A 20,554-nucleotide genomic window follows, 5' to 3' on the forward strand; every position below is an offset into this window, starting at 1 on the left:
GCCAGCGAACGATCGCCGCTGGCAGGCTGGAGATCAACTCTCTTACCTTCCGTTCCTGTGAGCGCGCGCGCCTGTGTGCGCGCGTTCACAGGAAATCTCGCCCATCGCGAGATGACGCATATATGCGTGACTCTGCGCAGGGCTGCCACCTCCGGAACGCGATCCTGCGTTAGGCGGTCCGGAGGTGGTTAAATGACGTTTATAGTAAAAGCTATGACAGAAAAATATCCAGCTTTTTTTTATAGTAAAAGTTAAAAATTTTCTGCAAAGTTATTGATACTAAAAAAACTAAAGCAAAAAACATTAAAAGTTTTTGTAACAAACAGTATGAAATATCACAAAACAGTACTTGGTATGAAGTTGTACAATATAGTGAACATATTATTTATGGTGATTGGTAAATGACAATTTTTTCCCTTCATTTTCCATAATGTGCTATTTATTTATTATGCCTAAAATAACTTTTTAAGCACATAAAATGCATCCCTTTTAACGGAGCAGGTCTATAGTGTAATGGCAATTGTTCTGTCTGCCACACAGAAATCCTAATGAAGACCTGTTAAATAATTTATTTTGTAGAAGTAAAATGAGGAGATTTATTAAGATAAATATAAATTTTAATATCCCCTGCTCTGCTGGAGGATGTGCCTAGTTTATGATGAGGCTCAGGCCTCATCATAAATTAGGCGCATCCTCTTTAACGGTCCATGCACCTAAACAGAAATCTACGGCAGCTCTGAAAACTGGTGTAAATTAAGATAAATTTGTAGTGGCTGCTGGCCAGAAACCCTTATTACCCCCCTTTCTGAAAAGTGGTGAGGACAGCGTAAAAATTTGCGGTTATTTTTTTTGCGGTTTGCAACTTTTTATTGCCACTTTTTGGACACATGGGAGACCATAAATCTCCCCCTATGTACTAGAAGAGGGTCCCTCCCCCAACCCAGCTTCATTCACTGAACTGAATTGTAATGAGGCTGCCAGCCCACTTGGATCTGCGATGTTCCTGCTGGGAGTGGACGGAGGGGCAGAGTCCTGATGCTACAGACACTGCCTGTGAGTGTTGCATCGAAATGTAACAAGGTACAGGTCACAGATTGCAATTACGCTGGAGGAGTCAAAATGCACTTAGAACATCATTTATACACTGCTCAAAAAAATAAAGGGAACACAAAAATAACACATCCTAGATCTGAGTTAATTAAATATTCTTCTGAAATACTTTGTTCTTTACATAGTTGCATGGGCTGACAACAAAATCACACAAAAATAGAAAAATGGAAATCAAATTTTTCAACCCATGGAGGTCTGGATTTGGAGTCACACTCAAAATTAAAGTGGAAAAACACCCTACAGGCTGATCCAATTTTGATGTAATGTCCTTAAAACAAGTCAAAATGAGGCTCAGTAGTGTGTGTGGCCTCCACGTGCCTGTATGACCTCCCTACAACGCCTGTGCATGCTCCTGATGAGGTGGCGGATGGTCTCCTGAGGGATCTCCTCCCAGACCTGGACTAAAGCATCTGCCAACTCCTGGACAGTCTGTGGTGCAACGTGACGTTGGGGGATAGAGCGAGACATGATGTCCCAGATGTGCTCAATTGGATTCAGGTCTGGGGAACGGGCGGGCCAGTCCATAGCATCAATGCCTTTGTCTTGCAGGAACTGCTGACACACTCCAGCCACATGAGGTCTAGCATTGTCTTGCATTAGGAGGAACCCAGGGCCAACCGCACCAGAATATGGTCTCACAAGGGGTCTGAGGATCTCATCTCGGTACCTAATGGCAGTCAGGCTACCTCTGGTGAGCACATGGAGGGCTGTGCGGCCCACCAAAGAAATGCCACCCCACACCATTACTGACCCAATGCCAAACCGGTCATGCTGGAGGATGTTGCAGGCAGCAGAACGTTCTCCACGGTGTCTCCAGACTCTGTCACGTCTGTCACATGTGCTCAGTGTGAACCTGCTTTCATCTGTGAAGAGCACAGGGTGCCAGTGGCGAATTTGCCAATCTTGGTGTTCTCTCGCAAATGCCAAACGTCCTGCACGGTGTTGGGCTGTAAGCAAAACCCCCACCTGTGGACGTCGGGCCCTCATATCACCCTCATGGAGTCTGTTTCTGACCGTTTGAGCAGACATATGCACATTTGTGGCCTGCTGGAGGTCATTTTACAGGGCTCTGGCAGTGCTCCTCCTTGCACAAAGGCGGAGGTAGCGGTCCTGCTGCTGGGTTGTTGGCCTCCTCCACGTCTCCTGATGTACTGGCCTGTCTCCTGGTAGCGCCTCCATGCTCTGGACACTACGCTGACAGACACCGCAAACCTTCTTGCCACAGCTCGCATTGATGTGCCATCCTGGATAAGCTGCACTACCTGAGCCACTTGTGTGGGTTGTAGACTCTGTTTCATGCTACCACTAGAGTGAAAGCACCGCCAGCATTCAAAAGTGACCAAAACATCAGCCAGGAAGCATAGGAACTGAGAAGTGGTCTGTGGTCACCACCTGCAGAACCACTCCTTTATTGGGGGTGTCTTGCTAATTGCCTATAATTTCCACCTGTTGTCTATCCCATTTGCACAACAGCATGTGAAATTGATTGTCACTCAGTGTTGCTTCCTAAGTGGACAGTTTGATTTCACAGAAGTGTGATTGACTTGGAGTTACATTGTGTTGTTTAAGTGTTCCCTTTATTTTTTTGAGCAGTGTATAATGCAGTAAGGTTCAGTGCTGGTGTTTTATTTTTTTGTGTGTGTATGTAACCGGAAAACCCCTTTAATTTATGGAAAGCAGCTATAAGCATATAGAGGTGACAGTCACACAGGACACTGGTGTCTGAGGAGAGCCAGAGGCTCCTGTACCACCTGCGAAACCAGTATTATAAATGGCACATGGCAGGTGGGGCCCCTGTTCTAGATTACTGCATTTAGGAGAGCGTTTCTTCTCTACCCTCCTGTTTTGTTTTGTCCAAGAAACGTAGTTAAAATAAATATGTTTTACCTTTAAAATAAACTTAAAAATGCTAGTAAAGCATGAAAATAACGCCTTCGCTCTACATCTTTTGCTGCAAATGCGGAGCCGCCGGTCTGCAGGACATTAATCTTCAAACGATAAGTGACATCAAAAATCAAGTTTAACCGTTCTAAGCATTTCCTTTGCACAAGCTGAAGTCTGAAGTTTTCTGTCTCTCGACGATGTGGTATATGTACTGTGCTTTTTTTGTGTTAGGCTAAAAAACCATTCAGGCCTCATATATAATCCTACGAAGGAAACGTCAGATCTGTAAGGTATTTCTTAACTATGTTTTATGGGTCTCTCCGGTGTCGTTCTTGGACCACAATCTGTTAATATAACCTTCCATGAAATCAACTGCGCCCAAACGCTTCAAGAAATATAGCTGCAATGCTCTCAAGTAATAGCTATACGACAGCCTACTCCATTCGACTTCCTAGTCCTTGTACAAACAGCCTATTGTAATTCCCTTTTTTGGAGTATTATATCGTCTTTGCAGCAGATTACAGATAAGGCCGGTCTCGTTATGTTCATGGTAAAGAATCGTTTATTATAATCATTTCAAATAAATAAGTTCCATGAAGCCAACCGCAATAAATAAGACGCAGCGATATCCCTGTAGATCTCAAAATTTGAATATAGAGTTCATGAAACCCAAGTGGAAGACCACATCTGAGGTCTTCAGCCTGGTCCAATTTCTGGAAACCACATCTGTATGCAATCATATCTCACTCTGAATGGATTTAATATAACTGTGCTAAGCATGAATTCATGGGCCACAGGCAGGCTAGCTTGCTCTATATGGCTGTTCCAGAGTTTGGGCTTGTTACTTTGCCTACGGCTCTTCTAAGTGCTAGAGTGTGATGGACCTCTAGACCCTTGCATGGCTTCTGATTATGGCTGATGAATTGTTTATGGAGGAAACCAGGGTTACCAGGAGGGCTGTTTCTCTTGTTCTCAGGATTTGGGGGTGTACTATCTCTCCTTGGGGAGAGAGTGCCTTAATCGGCTTGAGGAGACGTATAGGCCATACATGCTCCTCTGGAATTCTGGGAAGAAAGGGCACCCATTTCTTCTCATTCTTAGCACATGGTGGAACACACAGTTTCACTAAGCAGCTCCTACTCCATGTTCTCACCTGATTTTTTTTTTTCCTTTATGATGCTACGACTGCATTCCTACTTGGAGAGTCACTGTTGGAGAGACCATGCCAATCTATGGTCCAACTTGGTGTCAACAGTCCATTACCTTAATCTAATTAAACCTCTTGTTTTATGGGCCTAATTATTATGGTATACATAGTGTGCGGCTAAAAACTTCACATGCAACATTCTCATCTGGTTTTCTGGGTCTGTTATTTGTAGAAAGGGGATGTTTTCTATTGAGAACAGCATTTGTTCAAATTGTTCTGATTACCAGGAAACATGAAGAATATCGATTTACTTCGAACATGTCTGTCACTTTGACTTTGTAGGTGAAGGTTTGTAAAACTTTACAATTAATAGTAGCTGGACTTGTTCTAAACATGTTATCTGGGGACAGAATAGCCTATTAGTGTGGGCCATGTAAGATCCATGGAAGTTCAACCTCTGGGACCACTACTGATCAGAACATGGTTTACACAGCCACAAGATCTTGTGTTCGAGTGACTGTGCTTGATACTGCAGCTCATTCCATTACCTTGCGGAAAGAGGCTGAGTCCTCTTCGTTGTGGTGGTCTTGGAAGTTGGAACCCCTCTGCTCAAACACTGAATGTTCTATCAAGGACAACTTTTGGTTTGATATAATTCCCTTCATGCCTCAGGAGTGACCCCAGACTTCATATTCTCTTTACCACAGGAACACCTGTTGAGTATTGCACATTGTGTGAACTGGCAAGAAAAGTGGGGGAAGAGAAATGACAATAGCTCTGTGCACAATTCTAGCTGATATCAACCTGTTGTCCTAACAAACGAAGTGGAGAATCATGATAATTCTAGGAATGATGCCCACTGTGAACAAGTATTTGGAACTTGTTGCCTGGACCTGCCAGCCATATTGTCCTTTCTGGCCACCATCACCATGTTTCGTAAGAACATTAATGTCATAGGCCTGAATGAGCCAGCACACAATTTGTCTACTATCTTCAGCAATTATTTGTGAATTAGTATGCACATGTTTTCATCCAGGAATAACTAGCGTTCTGGCTGTGATATAATTCTTTTAATTAAAATACTGGCACACAGCGAAATATTAGTACACCAGGGAAGGACGGGAGACAAGGGCTGAGATTGTCTGCACAATACAGAGAGACGACAGGATGTCTCGGCTGGGCTGGCCACTATTTTAACAAGAAGCTGAAGGTGGAGAAGGACTGGCGGCACTTGAAAAGATCACAGCAAAAATAATGGTGACATTGGTACATTCAGTTACAGATTAATGCTGTGCTGGTTGTGGTTGACATTGTGCACTCAGGTTGACAGTTCTACAGCTTCTTCTTCCCCATCACCTCGGTTGGCGCGAATCTCAACCAGAGTACGGGCAAGCCGGCCCCATTCGTCACTGTGTGGAATGGCAAACTGCAGGGAGAAAGGAGAAGATGGTTTGTGAGAGAAAGGGCAAGCGCTACATACATCGTCAGACATGTAGAATTCAGAGAAGCAGAATTCAGAGAAGTTCCTCATTATCTTCCACATCTCACAAAGGCTTTTTATGCCAGAAGCTACAGCTGCTTGTCTCTGCCTGTGGGAGGATCAGCTTGTTTGTCTCCCTGTTTCTAACCCTGTACACCTTATGCAATCTGGTTTCCTTACAGGCTATCGATCAATACAAGGGTTAAGAAGGAAGGTTTATTATCCCACTAATTATTAGAACAATCCCTTGAGTGAAGCACAATGCAGGACCTGGAGATCACCTCATAGACCTGACAAGTCATGAGTTGCTCTATCTCCATCGTGACTTATCAGGCCTACTACTAATGGAAAGATTCACAATTGGTCCAAGTCTTCTCAATTTCTTGAACATGGTCCTAACTTGAGGTCAATGGAGTTTAGAGTTTAACACACTGATTTCTATTTAACGTAACTGGGCACATACTATCTCGCGTATTGATATTGGTAAAAGGATGGCTGAGGAAAGTGAATGGAAGAAAAGTCTTGGCTTCTTTGTTCCCAGGTTTATTTGCAGGACAGTTGCAAGGTGTTTGGGTCAATCTGTCTCAAACAATATTCACACACAGGGAGTTTGCCACCGCTAACGTTTTCCTCTGTCCAAAAATAGTCTCCCGAGTTGGCCAAACTCTCTTATTTTAAGCAAACTGTTACTGTGTGATAATTCGAATCATGCGATCATACAGTAGCAGAATCAGGACAAGACACAATATGCATGTTATAAGTACAAAGCTGATATTCTGAATTATTTGTTCCATAAATGATGTCCGTATTTTATTGCTTGTGGTTACTGTTCAACCAAAGCATACAGTAAGTTGCAGCAGATTTCCATGCTGCGCAACGCTCCACAATCCAAAACCAAAGGTCAGCCCTTCTCTATCTTAACCCTCTATTCACAGAACTGGTCCATCTTTGATTCCTCATGTTAAATAAAAGATTCTCTTTCAACCACATACGTGAAGATATCCTCCTTTCTGTTATCACTCACCTCTAATGATTAACCGTTCACACTGGAACGGGGTTGTAAAAGTACACAATGCGTTCTTAGTCACAGCATGTGTGGTCAGAGCTTCCCTGATCTAATAGGTGGTGACCATATGAGTCATAAAAAGTGCCAGTGGCTAATTGAAAACCTGAAAAGTAATATGCATCCCAACAAGCCAAAATATTGGTGTAATTTAATATGTCTCATAAATGTAATTAACCATCAGGAACATTAAAAGCAAATACAAATGTTGTGGTATAATACCGAAACAGGCTGTCAAGAAGAGCTTGTTTACAGCTAGCTGCGTTTCTCCTGTTGCTGACCTTGCCTTTACTATCAATCTTCCTGCGTAACCCCTTGGATTCTCTCTTGGCACTTGTTCTCCTCGGTTTGACTTCAACTGTGTTCCACACTATGCTCCCATTCTATGTAATCCTGACATTCGTTGTCTACCTGCTGCTGACTCTTGGCATGTTACTGCCTCCAATCTGAACCTACTTCAGGAGTTGTCACCTAGGGATTTCCTGCAGCAACAACCAGAACCCTGTATATGAGTAAAAACCAGGGAATCCCTTAGGTTCCCCAGACAGAGCAAATCAAATTGTGGCTTAGATTGTTCCCCACTACCATTGTCTTCACAAGTACCACTATGTTCCAAAAAAAAAATAATAATCATTTGAAATGCTGCAATTTCCAGAGTTTTCCCTTAGCCAAGAAACTTTCTTTGACTCCTATAGCCAAATGGCCATCTCAACTGTGCACCAGATATGAGTTGCGGTGAGCTGGTTCTTCATTAGTATTGGACTACAACCTAAATGTAGACCAAAATATATCCCCTTTCCCTCACCTCTATTGTACCTTTTTTTCTTTTTAAGATATTTAATTGCCTTGTCGATATCCCAATAAACTCCGTTAACAAAATGATCCAGTGTTTTTTTTAGGTGGGGGTGTAGACAATGGATGAAGCAGTTTTTGGTGGCTTTGAACGCTTGTCTGCTGATGGTATTAGAAAAGCATGTGGACAAAATAATTGGAACCTCAACTAAACTAACAACCTGAATGAATCTTCATCTGAATATATTATGAGAACATGCAGCTCACTGGTGAAGACAAAGATGCTTGGAAGACATGAAAGGAGAAGAGCATGTGGGTGACCAGCAAAAAGATAATCGCTAAAATGCTGAAGCATCCCTGCCATGGCTGACAATATTGTCTTGGCATGAGGTCTAAAGTAAGACCATAGGAATGCATGGCTTTTTCCTTTAATTAGATCTAAATGTACTGCATGACCATTTATTCCATGGAAGTGCCTCGCGCCCAATCAGAACATGTACAACATATGTTGTGAATAGGCATCCTCCACAGGAACCTGAATGGTGGCAAAACTACAACCCTGAATGAGTATGTCCTAACATTCGAAAGTCTGAGGTGGAGTTTCTCTTTAAGAAGCGTGACATTTTATATGACGGAGCACAGCATTTATGGTGAAAAGAATGTAAAGGTGTTTTTTCTTCCCATTTCAATATTCTATCGTAATGAAATTTGGGAAGGAGGTGACCTGCCAAATAGTCTTACCGCTGTCTGGCCGTACATGTCGCAATTCTTATACCTTGTATCTTCTACAGGAAGGAGAAGTCATGTTTCACCCTTGAAATTAATTTTCAACGTAAACCTCCCAAAGATTTTCCGTTTGTAATATAAATATTGCAGAAACTGTGAAAGTGACCACAAGTTTTAATGAATGAGGGCATAAAATATCCTGGTAAGAACTGCCATACGGTGATATGGTTGGTACCTGTTTCTCTGGAGCCAACGGCTCCTATAAAAACGACTTCAAGCAATGGGCTAAAAAAAAAGTCATGCCCTATATGCCTGCCCTTAAGCTGTCTGAACCCACTAAGGTGGTAGGTACTTCAGGTTCAATAGAGGGGGCAATTATACCCACTAGGTCAGCTTTGATAGGACACCATGCAAATTCCTTAATCTAAATGATACCTTTTCTGGTTAAAGGACAACCATTATGTGATGGATTCATAGAATGCTAAAGCCTGTACTACACATCCAGTTTTCCCCCAGAACCCCCTCCAGGATACGGTCATCTGGTTGGGTTTCCTATGACGGTGGTATATAATGGGATCATCATTTGTAGTAAGCGCATCGTTAATTCTATATGTGTTACACTGCGCCTGCCAAGCACACTTCAGCAAGTGGCTAAGATATATTAAGCCCGTTCCAAATGCCAGCACTGACTCAAGAAATTTAATGTGATGAGGTCATGACAACACCATACACATTTCGGTCAGAGGCACAGCTTGTGGCTGGAGTGTCGCAGAATTTTTTACAGAACCCAAGTTGTCAGGTGGGAGGATGTGTCCCTGATTATTACTCTCTGGAGTCCGATTATTCATGGAGAGAGGCCGGACCTGATAGGAGGATGGTGGATTCATGGATGAGACAAGACGTAGTTATTTATAGAGCAGGGTGGAGCAGCTCTCACCCATCTCGTAATTCCAAGCTCCGCCATGTGTCATCATGAAACATTTTTTGGCTCTACTTATCCACCATGGACTAACTTCACCGGCCCCTATGGGATATAAGTATGACGTTGTCTGTGACTGCACCCGTGATGAATGGGTTCTGATCAAAAATGGTTAACACATGTTAAGTCTACTTTTTGTTTTTGCATTATACAACTTTTTGTAAATATTCTGTTGATCTTCTTTGCTGCTTGAGACGTACAGCAGAGCATTACATCCCATTGAAATCGAAAGTCAATGTACTGAGTTGCATCTCCTGATCTATGGAGTATAAGCCGATGTTGTGGGATATGGCGCTGGTACCGTTGAAGAGAGATTTCAGGTCAATGATGCCTGGACAGAACTCTTTCACGGCTGCCTTGGTGTGACAGATGATCATGTACGTTAGGTAACACATGTCTTATAATAAATCCTCCAGACATAAGTTGAAGTAGTGGAGTTTACCAATATGGATCGATGCTCCATGCCCCTTCCTCTAATATCAAGGACTTGTCCTACCTCGACCACTGATGACCTATCCTGAGGATCGGTTATTCATTTTTAATTCCCGAAAAACCCATTTAAATAATAAATGCCAGACTATCTTCGTTGAACGTGCAGACACATGGGGAAGCTTGGACAACCAGTAGCTGAAAGCGATCAAATATCCTTAGTATGTTCCCTACATTGAATTTTCTCTCAACTAACGCCCCACCTCAAGAAGAACTGGAATTCTTACACTTCAGTCAAATGACCTCCACAATTGAGCAACATTTTTATAATGCTGCCTACAGTCTACCTGTAATTACTGGTGCTAGCCCTAAAGGAGGTGCAAGCGTTATGGCTCCCGTAAAAATACAGGCTAAAATATAAAACCCTGTGTAGGTAAGGGCACTGCCGGAAGAATCTGCATCACTATCCGGCTCCATTCACTACAACGGGGACCGGCGGTGATTGTCTGCTATGGCCATAGCAAAGTACCTAAATAGAAAGCCAACAAGCATCCCATAGACTGCAGTAGTATACTACTGCAATCTATGGTAGATGCGATCAAGCTATTGTATGTGCAAGCCTTCTAAGGGGACTAAAAATGATAGGAAAAAAAAAAAATTGCCCTCCCCTTTCCCAAGTTAAACATCTAAAAATAAACACAATTGTTATTGCTGCGTAAGAAATATTAAAATAGAAAAAACATTTCTTACGCACTGGGAATACTGTAGCCTGTGGGTCAGCAGCCTCTGGCGCCCCAGCTGTTTCCCAGCATGCACACTGGCTTGACTGTTCTCTAAACTACCATGAAAGTGAATGCAGCGTGCTGGGATTTGTAGTTACACAACACTGCTGGGGATTGCTGGGGAAAAATAAAAAATGTAAATTCATTGTTTGTTTTTTAATCACCTCACCCCCCACCCAAATAAATACATAAATTAAAGAAAATGTTAACTGAATAAAAGGTTGCAAGGAGTGTGAAACACAGCAGCAAAGCTGGTTGGGATGTTATGCAGGGCTGTCTTCTGTTCCCTAGTGCAGCTGTCCTCTACCGTTAGGGTAGAATTTAGTGAAGTGGATGGAGCCTTAGAACAGAGATCAGCAAGCTGCAACAGCCAGCAGTTTTGCAACTACAACTCTCAGCATGTTCTATTTACCTCTATGTGAGTTCCCAAAACAGCCAAGCAAGTGCATGTTGGGAGCAGTACTTTTACAACAGCTGAATTGCTCAAGGGTTGCTGATCCGTGCCTTAGACTAAGGAACTTAAGATCCATATAAACTCTGTCAGATTATCTCCTGCCCAGAACTAAAGGATTGGGCGTTGAGGTTCAAATTGCTTGTTCCCTCTTTTCCCCTGACAGATAGATGATGTGTTGGGAGCCTCCCATACATTGTATATAGTGGACGGGCACTACCGAAATTATCCAGTTCAACCATCAATAATTGAATGTAAGTAATGTAATGTATGTACACAGTGACTCCACCAGCAGAACAGTGAGTGCAGCTCTGGAGTATAATACAGGATGTAACTCAGGATTAGTACAGGATAAGTAATGTAATGTATGTACACAGTGACTGCACCAGCAGAATAGTGAGTGCAGCTCTGGAGTATAATACAGGATGTAACTCAGGATCAGCACAGAATAAGTAATGTAATGTATGTACACAGTGACTCCACCAGCAGAATAGTGAGTGCAGCTCTGGAGTATAATACAGGATGTAACTCCGGATCAGTACAGGATAAGTAATGTAATGTATGTACACAGTGACTACACCAGCAGAATAGTGAGTACAGCTCTGGAGTATAATACAGGATGTAACTCCGGATCAGTACAGGATAAGTAATGTATGTACACAGTGACTGCACCAGCAGAATAGTGAGTGCAGCTCTGGAGTATAATACAGGATGTAACTCAGGATCAGTACAGGATAAGTAATGTAATGTATGTACACAGTGACTCCACCAGCAGAATAGTGAGTGCAGCTCTGGAGTATAATACAGGATGTAACTCCGGATCAGTACAGGATAAGTAATGTAATGTATGTACACAGTGACTGCACCAGCAGAATAGTGAGTGCAGCTCTGGAGTATAATACAGGATGTAACTCAGGATCAGTACAGGATAAGTAATGTATGTACACAGTGACTCCACCAGCAGAATAGTGAGAGCAGCTCTGGAGTATAATATAGGATGTAACTCAGGATAAGTAATGTATGTACACAGTGACTCCACCAGCAGAATAGTGAGTGCAGCTCTGGAGTATAATACAGGATGTAACTCAGGATCAGTACAGGATAAGTAATGTATGTACACAGTGACTCCACCAGCAGAATAGTGAGTGCAGCTCTGGAGTATAATACAGGATGTAACTCAGGATCAGTACAGGATAAGCAATGTAATGTATGTACACAGTGACTGCACCGGCAGAATAGTGAGTGCAGCTCTGGAGTATAATACAGGATGTAACTCAGGATCAGTACAGGATAAGTAATGTAATGTATGTACACAGTGACTGCACCAGCAGAATAGTGAATGCAGCTCTGGAGTATAATACATGATGTAACTCAGGATCAGTACAGGATAAGTAATGTATGTACACAGTGACTCCACCAGCAGAATAGTGAATGCAGCTCTGGAGTGTAATACAGGATGTAACTCAGGATCAGTACAGGATAAGTAATGTAATGTATGTACACAGTGACTGCACCGGCAGAATAGTGAATGCAGCTCTGGAGTATAATACATGATGTAACTCAGGATCAGTACAGGATAAGTAATGTATGTACACAGTGACTCCACCAGCAGAATAGTGAATGCAGCTCTGGAGTATAATGCAGGATGTAACTCAGGATCAGTACAGGATAAGTAATGTAATGTATGTACACAGTGACTCCACCAGCAGAATAGTGAGTGCAGCTCTGCAGTATAATACAGGATGTAACTCAGGATCAGTACAGGATAAGTAATGTAATGTATGTACACAGTGACTCCACCAGCAGAATAGTGAATGCAGCTCTGGAGTGTAATACAGGATGTAACTCAGGATCAGTACAGGATAAGTAATATAATGTATGTACACAGTGACTGCACCAGCAGAATAGTGAATGCAGCTCTGGAGTATAATACATGATGTAACTCAGGATCAGTACAGGATAAGTAATGTATGTACACAGTGACTCCACCAGCAGAATAGTGAATGCAGCTCTGGAGTGTAATACAGGATGTAACTCGGGATCAGTACAGGATAAGTAATGCAATGTATGTACACAGTGACTGCACCAGCAGAATAGTGAATGCAGCTCTGGAGTATAATGCAGGATGTAACTCAGGATCAGTACAGGATAAGTAATGTATGTACACAGTGACTCCACCAGCAGAATAGTGAATGCAGCTCTGGAGTGTAATACAGGATGTAACTCAGGATCAGTACAGGATAAGTAATGTAATGTATGTACACAGTGACTGCACCAGCAGAATAGTGAATGCAGCTCTGGAGTATAATGCAGGATGTAACTCAGGATCAGTACAGGATAAGTAATGTATGTACACAGTGACTCCACCAGCAGAATAGTGAATGCAGCTCTGGAGTGTAATACAGGATGTAACTCAGGATCAGTACAGGATAAGTAATGTAATGTATGTACACAGTGACTGCACCAGCAGAATAGTGAATGCAGCTCTGGAGTATAATGCAGGATGTAACTCAGGATCAGTACAGGATAAGTAATGTATGTACACAGCGACTCCACCAGCAGAATAGTGAGTGCAGCTCTGGAGTATAATACAGGATGTAACTCAGGATCAGTACAGGATAAGTAATGTAATGCATGTACACAGTGACTCCACCAGCAGAATAGTGAATGCAGCTCTGGAGTGTAATACAGGATGTAACTCAGGATCAGTACATGATAAGTAATGTAATGTATGTACACAGTGACTGCACCAGCAGAATAGTGAATGCAGCTCTGGAGTATAATACAGGATGTAACTCAGGATCAGTACAGGATAAGTAATGTACACAGTGACCTAATTTTGGAAAAATGATGCCGAAAGGTGGGTTCATGTTACTGCAAATTGGACATGTTTTAAGCACAATGCCATTGATTTGAATGGACTGTTACTGTTATTATCAGATGCCAACAGCAGCAACCTCTTAGCAGTTCCATAGGGTCACATCTTTCACGGACTTCACCAATGTCGCCTCCTTGCCTCTATCTATGACCTGATCACTGTGACTGGATTTCCCTTTTACACCCAGTATGACTCCTCGGCATCCCACTCTAATTGCTGTTTATTGTCGCCTGCCTCACACGAGCAGCTATGACATAAATCAGATGAATGAAGGCTCTCGGCGATATTCCACCCTTCTCTTGTTTTTGGAGTGCACGTTCATGAGCCGTCAATGGAAACACAGCTGTGAAATCGTAAGATTCAGAACTGAAAGGAATTACCAGCAAGAAAAGCAAACATTCAATAGTAATAAAGGATTCTGCAGCAATGTCAAATATTCTTGGAAGCGACATTTGAATAGTGTTAAAAAACAGGGGAATGACTGCCAATGGAGGATCGACTTACCAACCAGGCGGTGGGCCTGTACTGAGGGGGCAATATCATGCATTATTACAGGGGGCATCTGGGGACACAGAAAAGGGCAAAGTGGACCTTTTCGCTTTAGTACTCCACCACCCCAACCCCATAAATCAATTTTAGGTAAGGCTACTTTCACGCTGGTGCAGGCATGGCCAACCTGCAGCTCTCCAGCTGTTGTAAAACTACAACTCCCACCATGCCCTGCTGTAGGCTGATCGGGCATGATGGGAGTTGTAGTTTTGCAACAGCCGGAGAGCCTCCGGTTGACCATCCCTGCACTAGCGTTTTGGCTTTCCGTTTGTGAGATCCATTCAGGGCTCTCACAGGCGGTCCAAAACTCATCAGTTTTGCCCTAATACATTCTGAATGGAAAAGCATCCGCTCAGAATGCATTAGTTTGCATCAGATCCGTCTCCATTCCGCTCTGGAGGCGGACACCGAAACTCTGCTTGCAGCGTTTTGGTATCTGTCTGACGAAACTGAGCCAAACGTTTCAAGGGTGTTCAAGACGGATCCGTCATGGCTATAGAAGACATAATACAACCGGATCCGTTTATGACGGATGCATGCGGTTGCATTATGGTAACGGAAGCGTTTTTGCAGATACATGACTGATCCGCAAAAAACCCTAATGTGAAAGTAGCCTAAGACAGCAGACGATGGGTAACAACCACTGATGGAAGCCATTGCATTGGAGTTGTCACTCAATCTTGCTGGTTATAAAAAGTGATATTTTATTACGACTGGACCTTCAAATTGCTCTTCGGTCACATTAACATCGCCAAACCTGGACTTTGATCCTCTGTCCCAGTTCAGTAGAATTATAGGGGTTGTCCCACAAAGAATATTCAGCTATTTTTTTAAACTAACACCTGGATCTGACTACTTATTTTAATTCAATGTAAATAAAAAAAAATATTATAGCCACGTAGTTATTCAATAAAATATCTCTGTACAGCGCCACCTGCTGTCTGTTCTTTTTCTTCTATATCCACTTTGTTGACGTGGACGCACATGCTTCAGCTACCTCCTGAGCTAAGAGAGGGGGAGAGCTGCAGCAAAAACGGCACACCCCATGATCAGCAGCAGAAAGGCCGTGTCTCCTGAGCGGTCAGCAGAAAGGCCGTGCCTCCTGAGCGGTCAGCAGAAAGGCCGTGCCTCCTGAGCGGTCAGCAGAAAGGCCGTGCCTCCTGAGCGGTCAGCAGAAAGGCCGTGCCTCCTGAGCGGTCAGCAGAAAGGCCGTGCCTCCTGAGCGGTCAGCAGAAAGGCCGTGCCTCCTGAGCTGTCAGCAGAAAGGCCGTGCCTCCTGAGCTGTCAGCAGAAAGGCCGTGCCTCCTGAGCTGTCAGCAGAAAGGCCGTGCCTCCTGAGCTGTCAGCAGAAAGGCCGTGCCTCCTGAGCTGTCAGCAGAAAGGCCGTGCCTCCTGAGCTGTCAGCAGAAAGGCCGTGCCTCCTGAGCTGTCAGCAGAAAGGCTGTGCCTCCTGAGCTGTCAGCTTGATATAAATCTAGCAGAACAATAAATGGGGAGATCTCTGGGTCCATGTGAGGTACAGGGCTGGTTCTAGCTGTGTTAGAAAGAGATTGTCGTCTGCTATATGATGCCTGATTTTCAATTTTTTACATTAATCATGATAGAACCCCTCTAAGGGAAATATTTTACTGTAGGGAGCAGGTGTTTTTCTTGGAATGCTGTGTTCTTTTTCCTCCATGCATAAAGCCCCTTGTTATGGCCAAATAACTACATTTTAGTTTCATCAGTCCACAGCACCTTATTCCAAAATGAAGCTGGCTTGTCCAAATGTGCTTTAGCCCACCTCAAGCGGAGAAAAGGCTTCCTCTGCATCACTCTCGCATACAGCATCTCCTTGTGTGAAGTGTGCCGAATGGTTGAACGATGCACAGTGACTCCATCTGCAGCAAGATGATGTTGTTGGTCTTTGGTGCTGGTCTGTGGTTGACTCTGACTGTTCTCACCATTCGTCGCTTCTGTCTATCCAAGATTTTTCTTGGTCTGCCACTTCGAGCCTTAACTTGAACTGAGCCTGTGGTCTTCCATTTCCTCAATATGTTCCTAACTGTGGAAACAGACAGCTGAAATCTCTGAGACAGCTTTCTGTATCCTTCCCCTAAACCATGATGGTGAACAATCTTTGTCTTCAGGTCATTTGAGAGTTGTTTTGAGACCCCCATGTTGCTACTCTTCAGAGAAAATTAAAAGAGGAGGGAAACTTACAATTGACCCCCTTAAATACTCTTTCTCATAATTGGATTCACCTGTGTATGTAGGTCAGGGGTCACTGAGCTTACCAAGCCAATTTGAGTTCCAATAATTAGTTCTAAAGGTTTTGGAATCAATAAAATGACAACAGTGCCCAAATTTATGCACCTGCCTAATTCTGTATAAACAATTATAGCACACTTTCTGTAAATCCAATAAACTTCATTTCACTTCTCAGATATCACTGTGTGTGTCTCCTATATGATATATTTAACTGACATTCTTTATCGTAACAACCAACGATTTATACAGGAAAATCATGACGATTAACAAGGTTGCCCAAACTTTCGCATCCCACTGTAACTTCAAGGGGGTAGCAAACTGTTTGGCGGGTGTTGCCATTGCCATGGTGTATTTAGCCATGGAGAATCCTCCGCCAGCTAAGAGCAGCGGTCATGTGATCTGTTGTCATGGCGTGGTGGCGCGCCCAGTATAGTATAGGTCATGTGATCGCTAATGGTGCGATCACCTGACCTGTTACCTAGGTGAGGGAACGCTAATGTATCGGACTACAAAGGCCATATGGACGAGGTAACGGCAGTAGCTCTATTATAAAAAAAAATGATAAGCGCTCAGAGGGTTCAAAGGTTAATCTCAAACACCTCATTCAGACCATACGGGTTGAAGCGGTTTATAAATCCAGTACATCTTGCGGCGTCTTATACATTGTAGATTCTTGCGCTGATGAACTGGTATTTGTTCAGTGGGGGGTAATTTTAAAACCTGAAAAAACTCACCCATGACAATTTGCAGCATGTCTTAAAACACTGTTTTTGAAATGTCTTTTTTATATTTGACCTGTGTTTGTTTAATCTGTTGTATAGTGTTTTTAATTTTGCACCTAACATATTGTAGGACATTCTAGGACATAGATCACATGCGTGGAGTGTGAATGGTCTCTTTTTATATTTTAGAATATATATATATATATATATATATATAATCACAGTACTGCCCATAATTATTCATACCCCTGGCAAATTTTGACTTAAAGTTACTTTTATTCAACCAGCAAGTAATTTTTTGACTGGAAATGACATCGGTGTCTCCCAAAAGATAATAAGACGATGTACAAGAGGCATTATTGTGGAAATAAAAACATTTCTCAGCTTTTATTTACATTTGAGCAAAAATTGTCCAGTCCAAAATTATTCATACCCTTCTCAATAATCAATAGAAAAGCCTTTATTGGCTATTACAGCAATCAGACGCTTCCTATAATTGCAGACCAGCTTTTTGCAGGTCTCCGCAGGTATTTTTGCCCATTCATCTTTAGCAATGAGCTCCAAATCTTCCAGGTTGGAGGGTCTTCTTGCCATCACCCTGATCTTTACCTCCCTCCACAGATTCTCAATTGGATTCAAGTCTGGACTCTGGCCGGACCACTCCAAAACGTTAATGTTGTTGTCTGCTGACCATTTCTTCACCACTTTTGCTGTGTGTTTTGGGTCATTGTCATGCTGAAATGTCCACTGGTGCCCAAGGCCAAGTTCCTCTGCAGACGGCCTGATGTTGTCGTTGTCAATCCTCATGTATTGCTCTTTTTTCATGGTGCCGTTTACTGTGATTATGTTCCCTGGTCCATTGGCTGAAAAACACCCCCAAAGCGTTAGGTTCCCACCACCATGTTTGACAGTGGGGATGGTGTTCTTTGGGTTGAAGGCTTCTCCTTTTCTACGCCAAATGAAGGAAACATCATTGTGACCAAAAAATTAAATTTTTGTTTCATCTGACCATAACACAGAAGACCAGAAGTCTTCTTCTTTGTCCAGATGAGCTTTTGCAAAGACCAAGTGAGCTTTTGTGTGCCTTATCTGGAGAAGTGGCGTCCTCCTTGGTCTGCATTGTGCAGTGTCCGTTGAATTGTCTGCCTTGAGACATTGCCACCAGGATGGCCTTGGTGGTGATCCTTGGATTCTTTTTCACCTCTCTAACTATCCTCCTGGCCAGCACAGGTGTCACTTTTTGCTTCCGACCACGTCCTCTGAGATTTGACACAGTGCGGAACATCTTGTATTTTTTAATAATACTTTGCACTGTAGCCACTGGAACTTGAAAACATTTAGAAATGGCCTTGTAGCCCTTTCCTGTCTTGTGAGCAGCCACAATGCGCAGCCGCAGGTCCTCACTGAACTCCTTTTGTCTTAGCCACAAACCAACTGCAGAGAGCTGCTGTTTTTCACCTGTTGAGTTGATTAAAACAGCTGTTCCCAATTAATAAGGGTAATTAGGATGCTTTAGAACAGCTTGGACTATTTGGAATGGTATAGAACTTTTGATTTTCCCACAGACTGACAGTTTTTGAAGGGTATGAATAATTTTGGACTGGACACTTTTTGCTCAAATGTAAATAAAAGGTGAGAATTTTTTTTTCCCCACAATAATGCCTCTTGTACATCGTCTTATTATCTTTTGGGAGACACCTACTGTATGTCATTTCCCATCAAAAAATTACTTGCTGGTTGAATAAAAGTAACTTTAACCCCTTAAGGACTTATGACGTACCGGTACGGCATGTTTCCCGAGTCCTTAAGGACCCATGACGTACCGGTACGTCATGTGTATTTCCAATCACCGCCGCCTGGCGGGCTATGATCGGAACCCGGTGCCTGCTCAAATCATTGAGCAGGCACCTTGGCTAAATGCGTGGGGGTGTCCCGTGACCCCCCCGTGTCGGCGATCGCCGCAAACCACAGGTCAATTCACACCTGCGACTTTTACCTGCGGTTGCGGCGGCAGGGTGTGGTGCCATCGGGTCCCCATGCGGCTGTAGGGGGGACCCGATGGCATGGAAGGCAGCGTGATGTCTAAGGAAGGCATCACGCTGCCTTCCTGTGACGTGCCTGTGAGATCCAGCCCCCTGGATTGGAATGCATTGTAAAGGATTAGACCCCCAAAAGTTCATGTCCCAAAGTGGGACAAATAATAAAGTGAAAAAATAAAGTTTTCCCCCCCAAAAATTAAAAGTTTCAAGTAAAAATAAACAAAAACGTAATTTTCCCCAAATAAAGTTACAAAAAATTTGTAAAAAAAATTGTAAAAAATAGGGGGGGGGGGAGGAAAGTATACATATTAGGTATCGCCGTGTCTGTATCGACCGGCTCTATAAAAATATCACATGACCTAACCCCTCAGATGAACACCATAAAAAATAAAAATAAACACTGTGCTAAATAAACCATTTTTTTGTCACCTTACATCACAAAAAGTACAACCGCAAGCGATCAAAAAGGCGTTTGCCCACCAAAATAGTACTAATCTAACAGTCACCTCATTCTGCAAAAAATGAGCCCCTACCTGAGACAATCGCCCAAAAAATAAAAAAAACTATTGCTCAGAATATGGAGACACTAAAACATCATTTTTTTTGTTTTAAAAAAACTGTTATTGTGTAAAACTTACATAAATAAAAAAAAAAGTATACATATTAGGTATCGCCGCATCCGTGACAACCTGGTCTATAAAAATATCACATGATCTAACCTGTCAGATTAATGTTGTAAATAACAAAAAATAAAAACGGTGCCAAAACAGCTATTTCTTGTTATCTTGCCTCACAAAAAGTGTAATATAGCAACCAAAAATCATATGTACCCTAAACTAGTACCAACAATACTGCCACCCTATCCCGTAGTTTCTAAAATGGGGTAACTTTTTTGGAGTTTCTACTCTAGGAGTGCATCAGGGGGGCTTCATATGGGACATAGTGTAAAAAAAAAAAAAACAGTCCAGCAAAATCTGCCTTCCAAAAACCGTATGGCATACTGGTCCCTAAAAATTGGGTTTTTGAAAATTTCTGAAAAATTTAAAGATTTGCTTCTAAACTTCTAAGCCTTGTAACATCCCCAAACATGAAGTAGACATATGGGGAATGTAAAGTAATAACTATTTTTGGAGGTATTACTATGTATTATAGAAGTAGAGAAATTGAAACTTGGAAATTTGCAATTTTTTGGTAAATTTGGCATTTTTTTATAAAAAAAATAAATAAATTTTGACTTCATTTTACCAGTGTCATGAAGTACAATATGTGACGA

The 20,554-nt window shown here is 42.6% G+C and overlaps 1 protein-coding gene across 1 annotated transcript in view; it reads right to left on the bottom strand.

Moving 5' to 3' along the window:
- Positions 1-3,969: 3,969 nt before the first annotated feature.
- The window catches only part of LOC121000660 (cytoplasmic dynein 1 intermediate chain 1), a 382,322-nt gene continuing 365,737 nt past the window's right edge, over positions 3,970-20,554 (bottom strand). The window contains exon 15 of the mRNA XM_040431238.1: positions 3,970-5,567. Coding sequence (XP_040287172.1) covers positions 5,460-5,567 — 108 coding nt within the window. The 3' untranslated portion in view covers positions 3,970-5,459. The remainder of the gene's footprint in view (positions 5,568-20,554) is intronic.

This window comes from Bufo bufo, chromosome 5 (genome assembly GCF_905171765.1).
Source record: "Bufo bufo chromosome 5, aBufBuf1.1, whole genome shotgun sequence".
Lineage (NCBI taxonomy): Eukaryota > Metazoa > Chordata > Amphibia > Anura > Bufonidae > Bufo > Bufo bufo.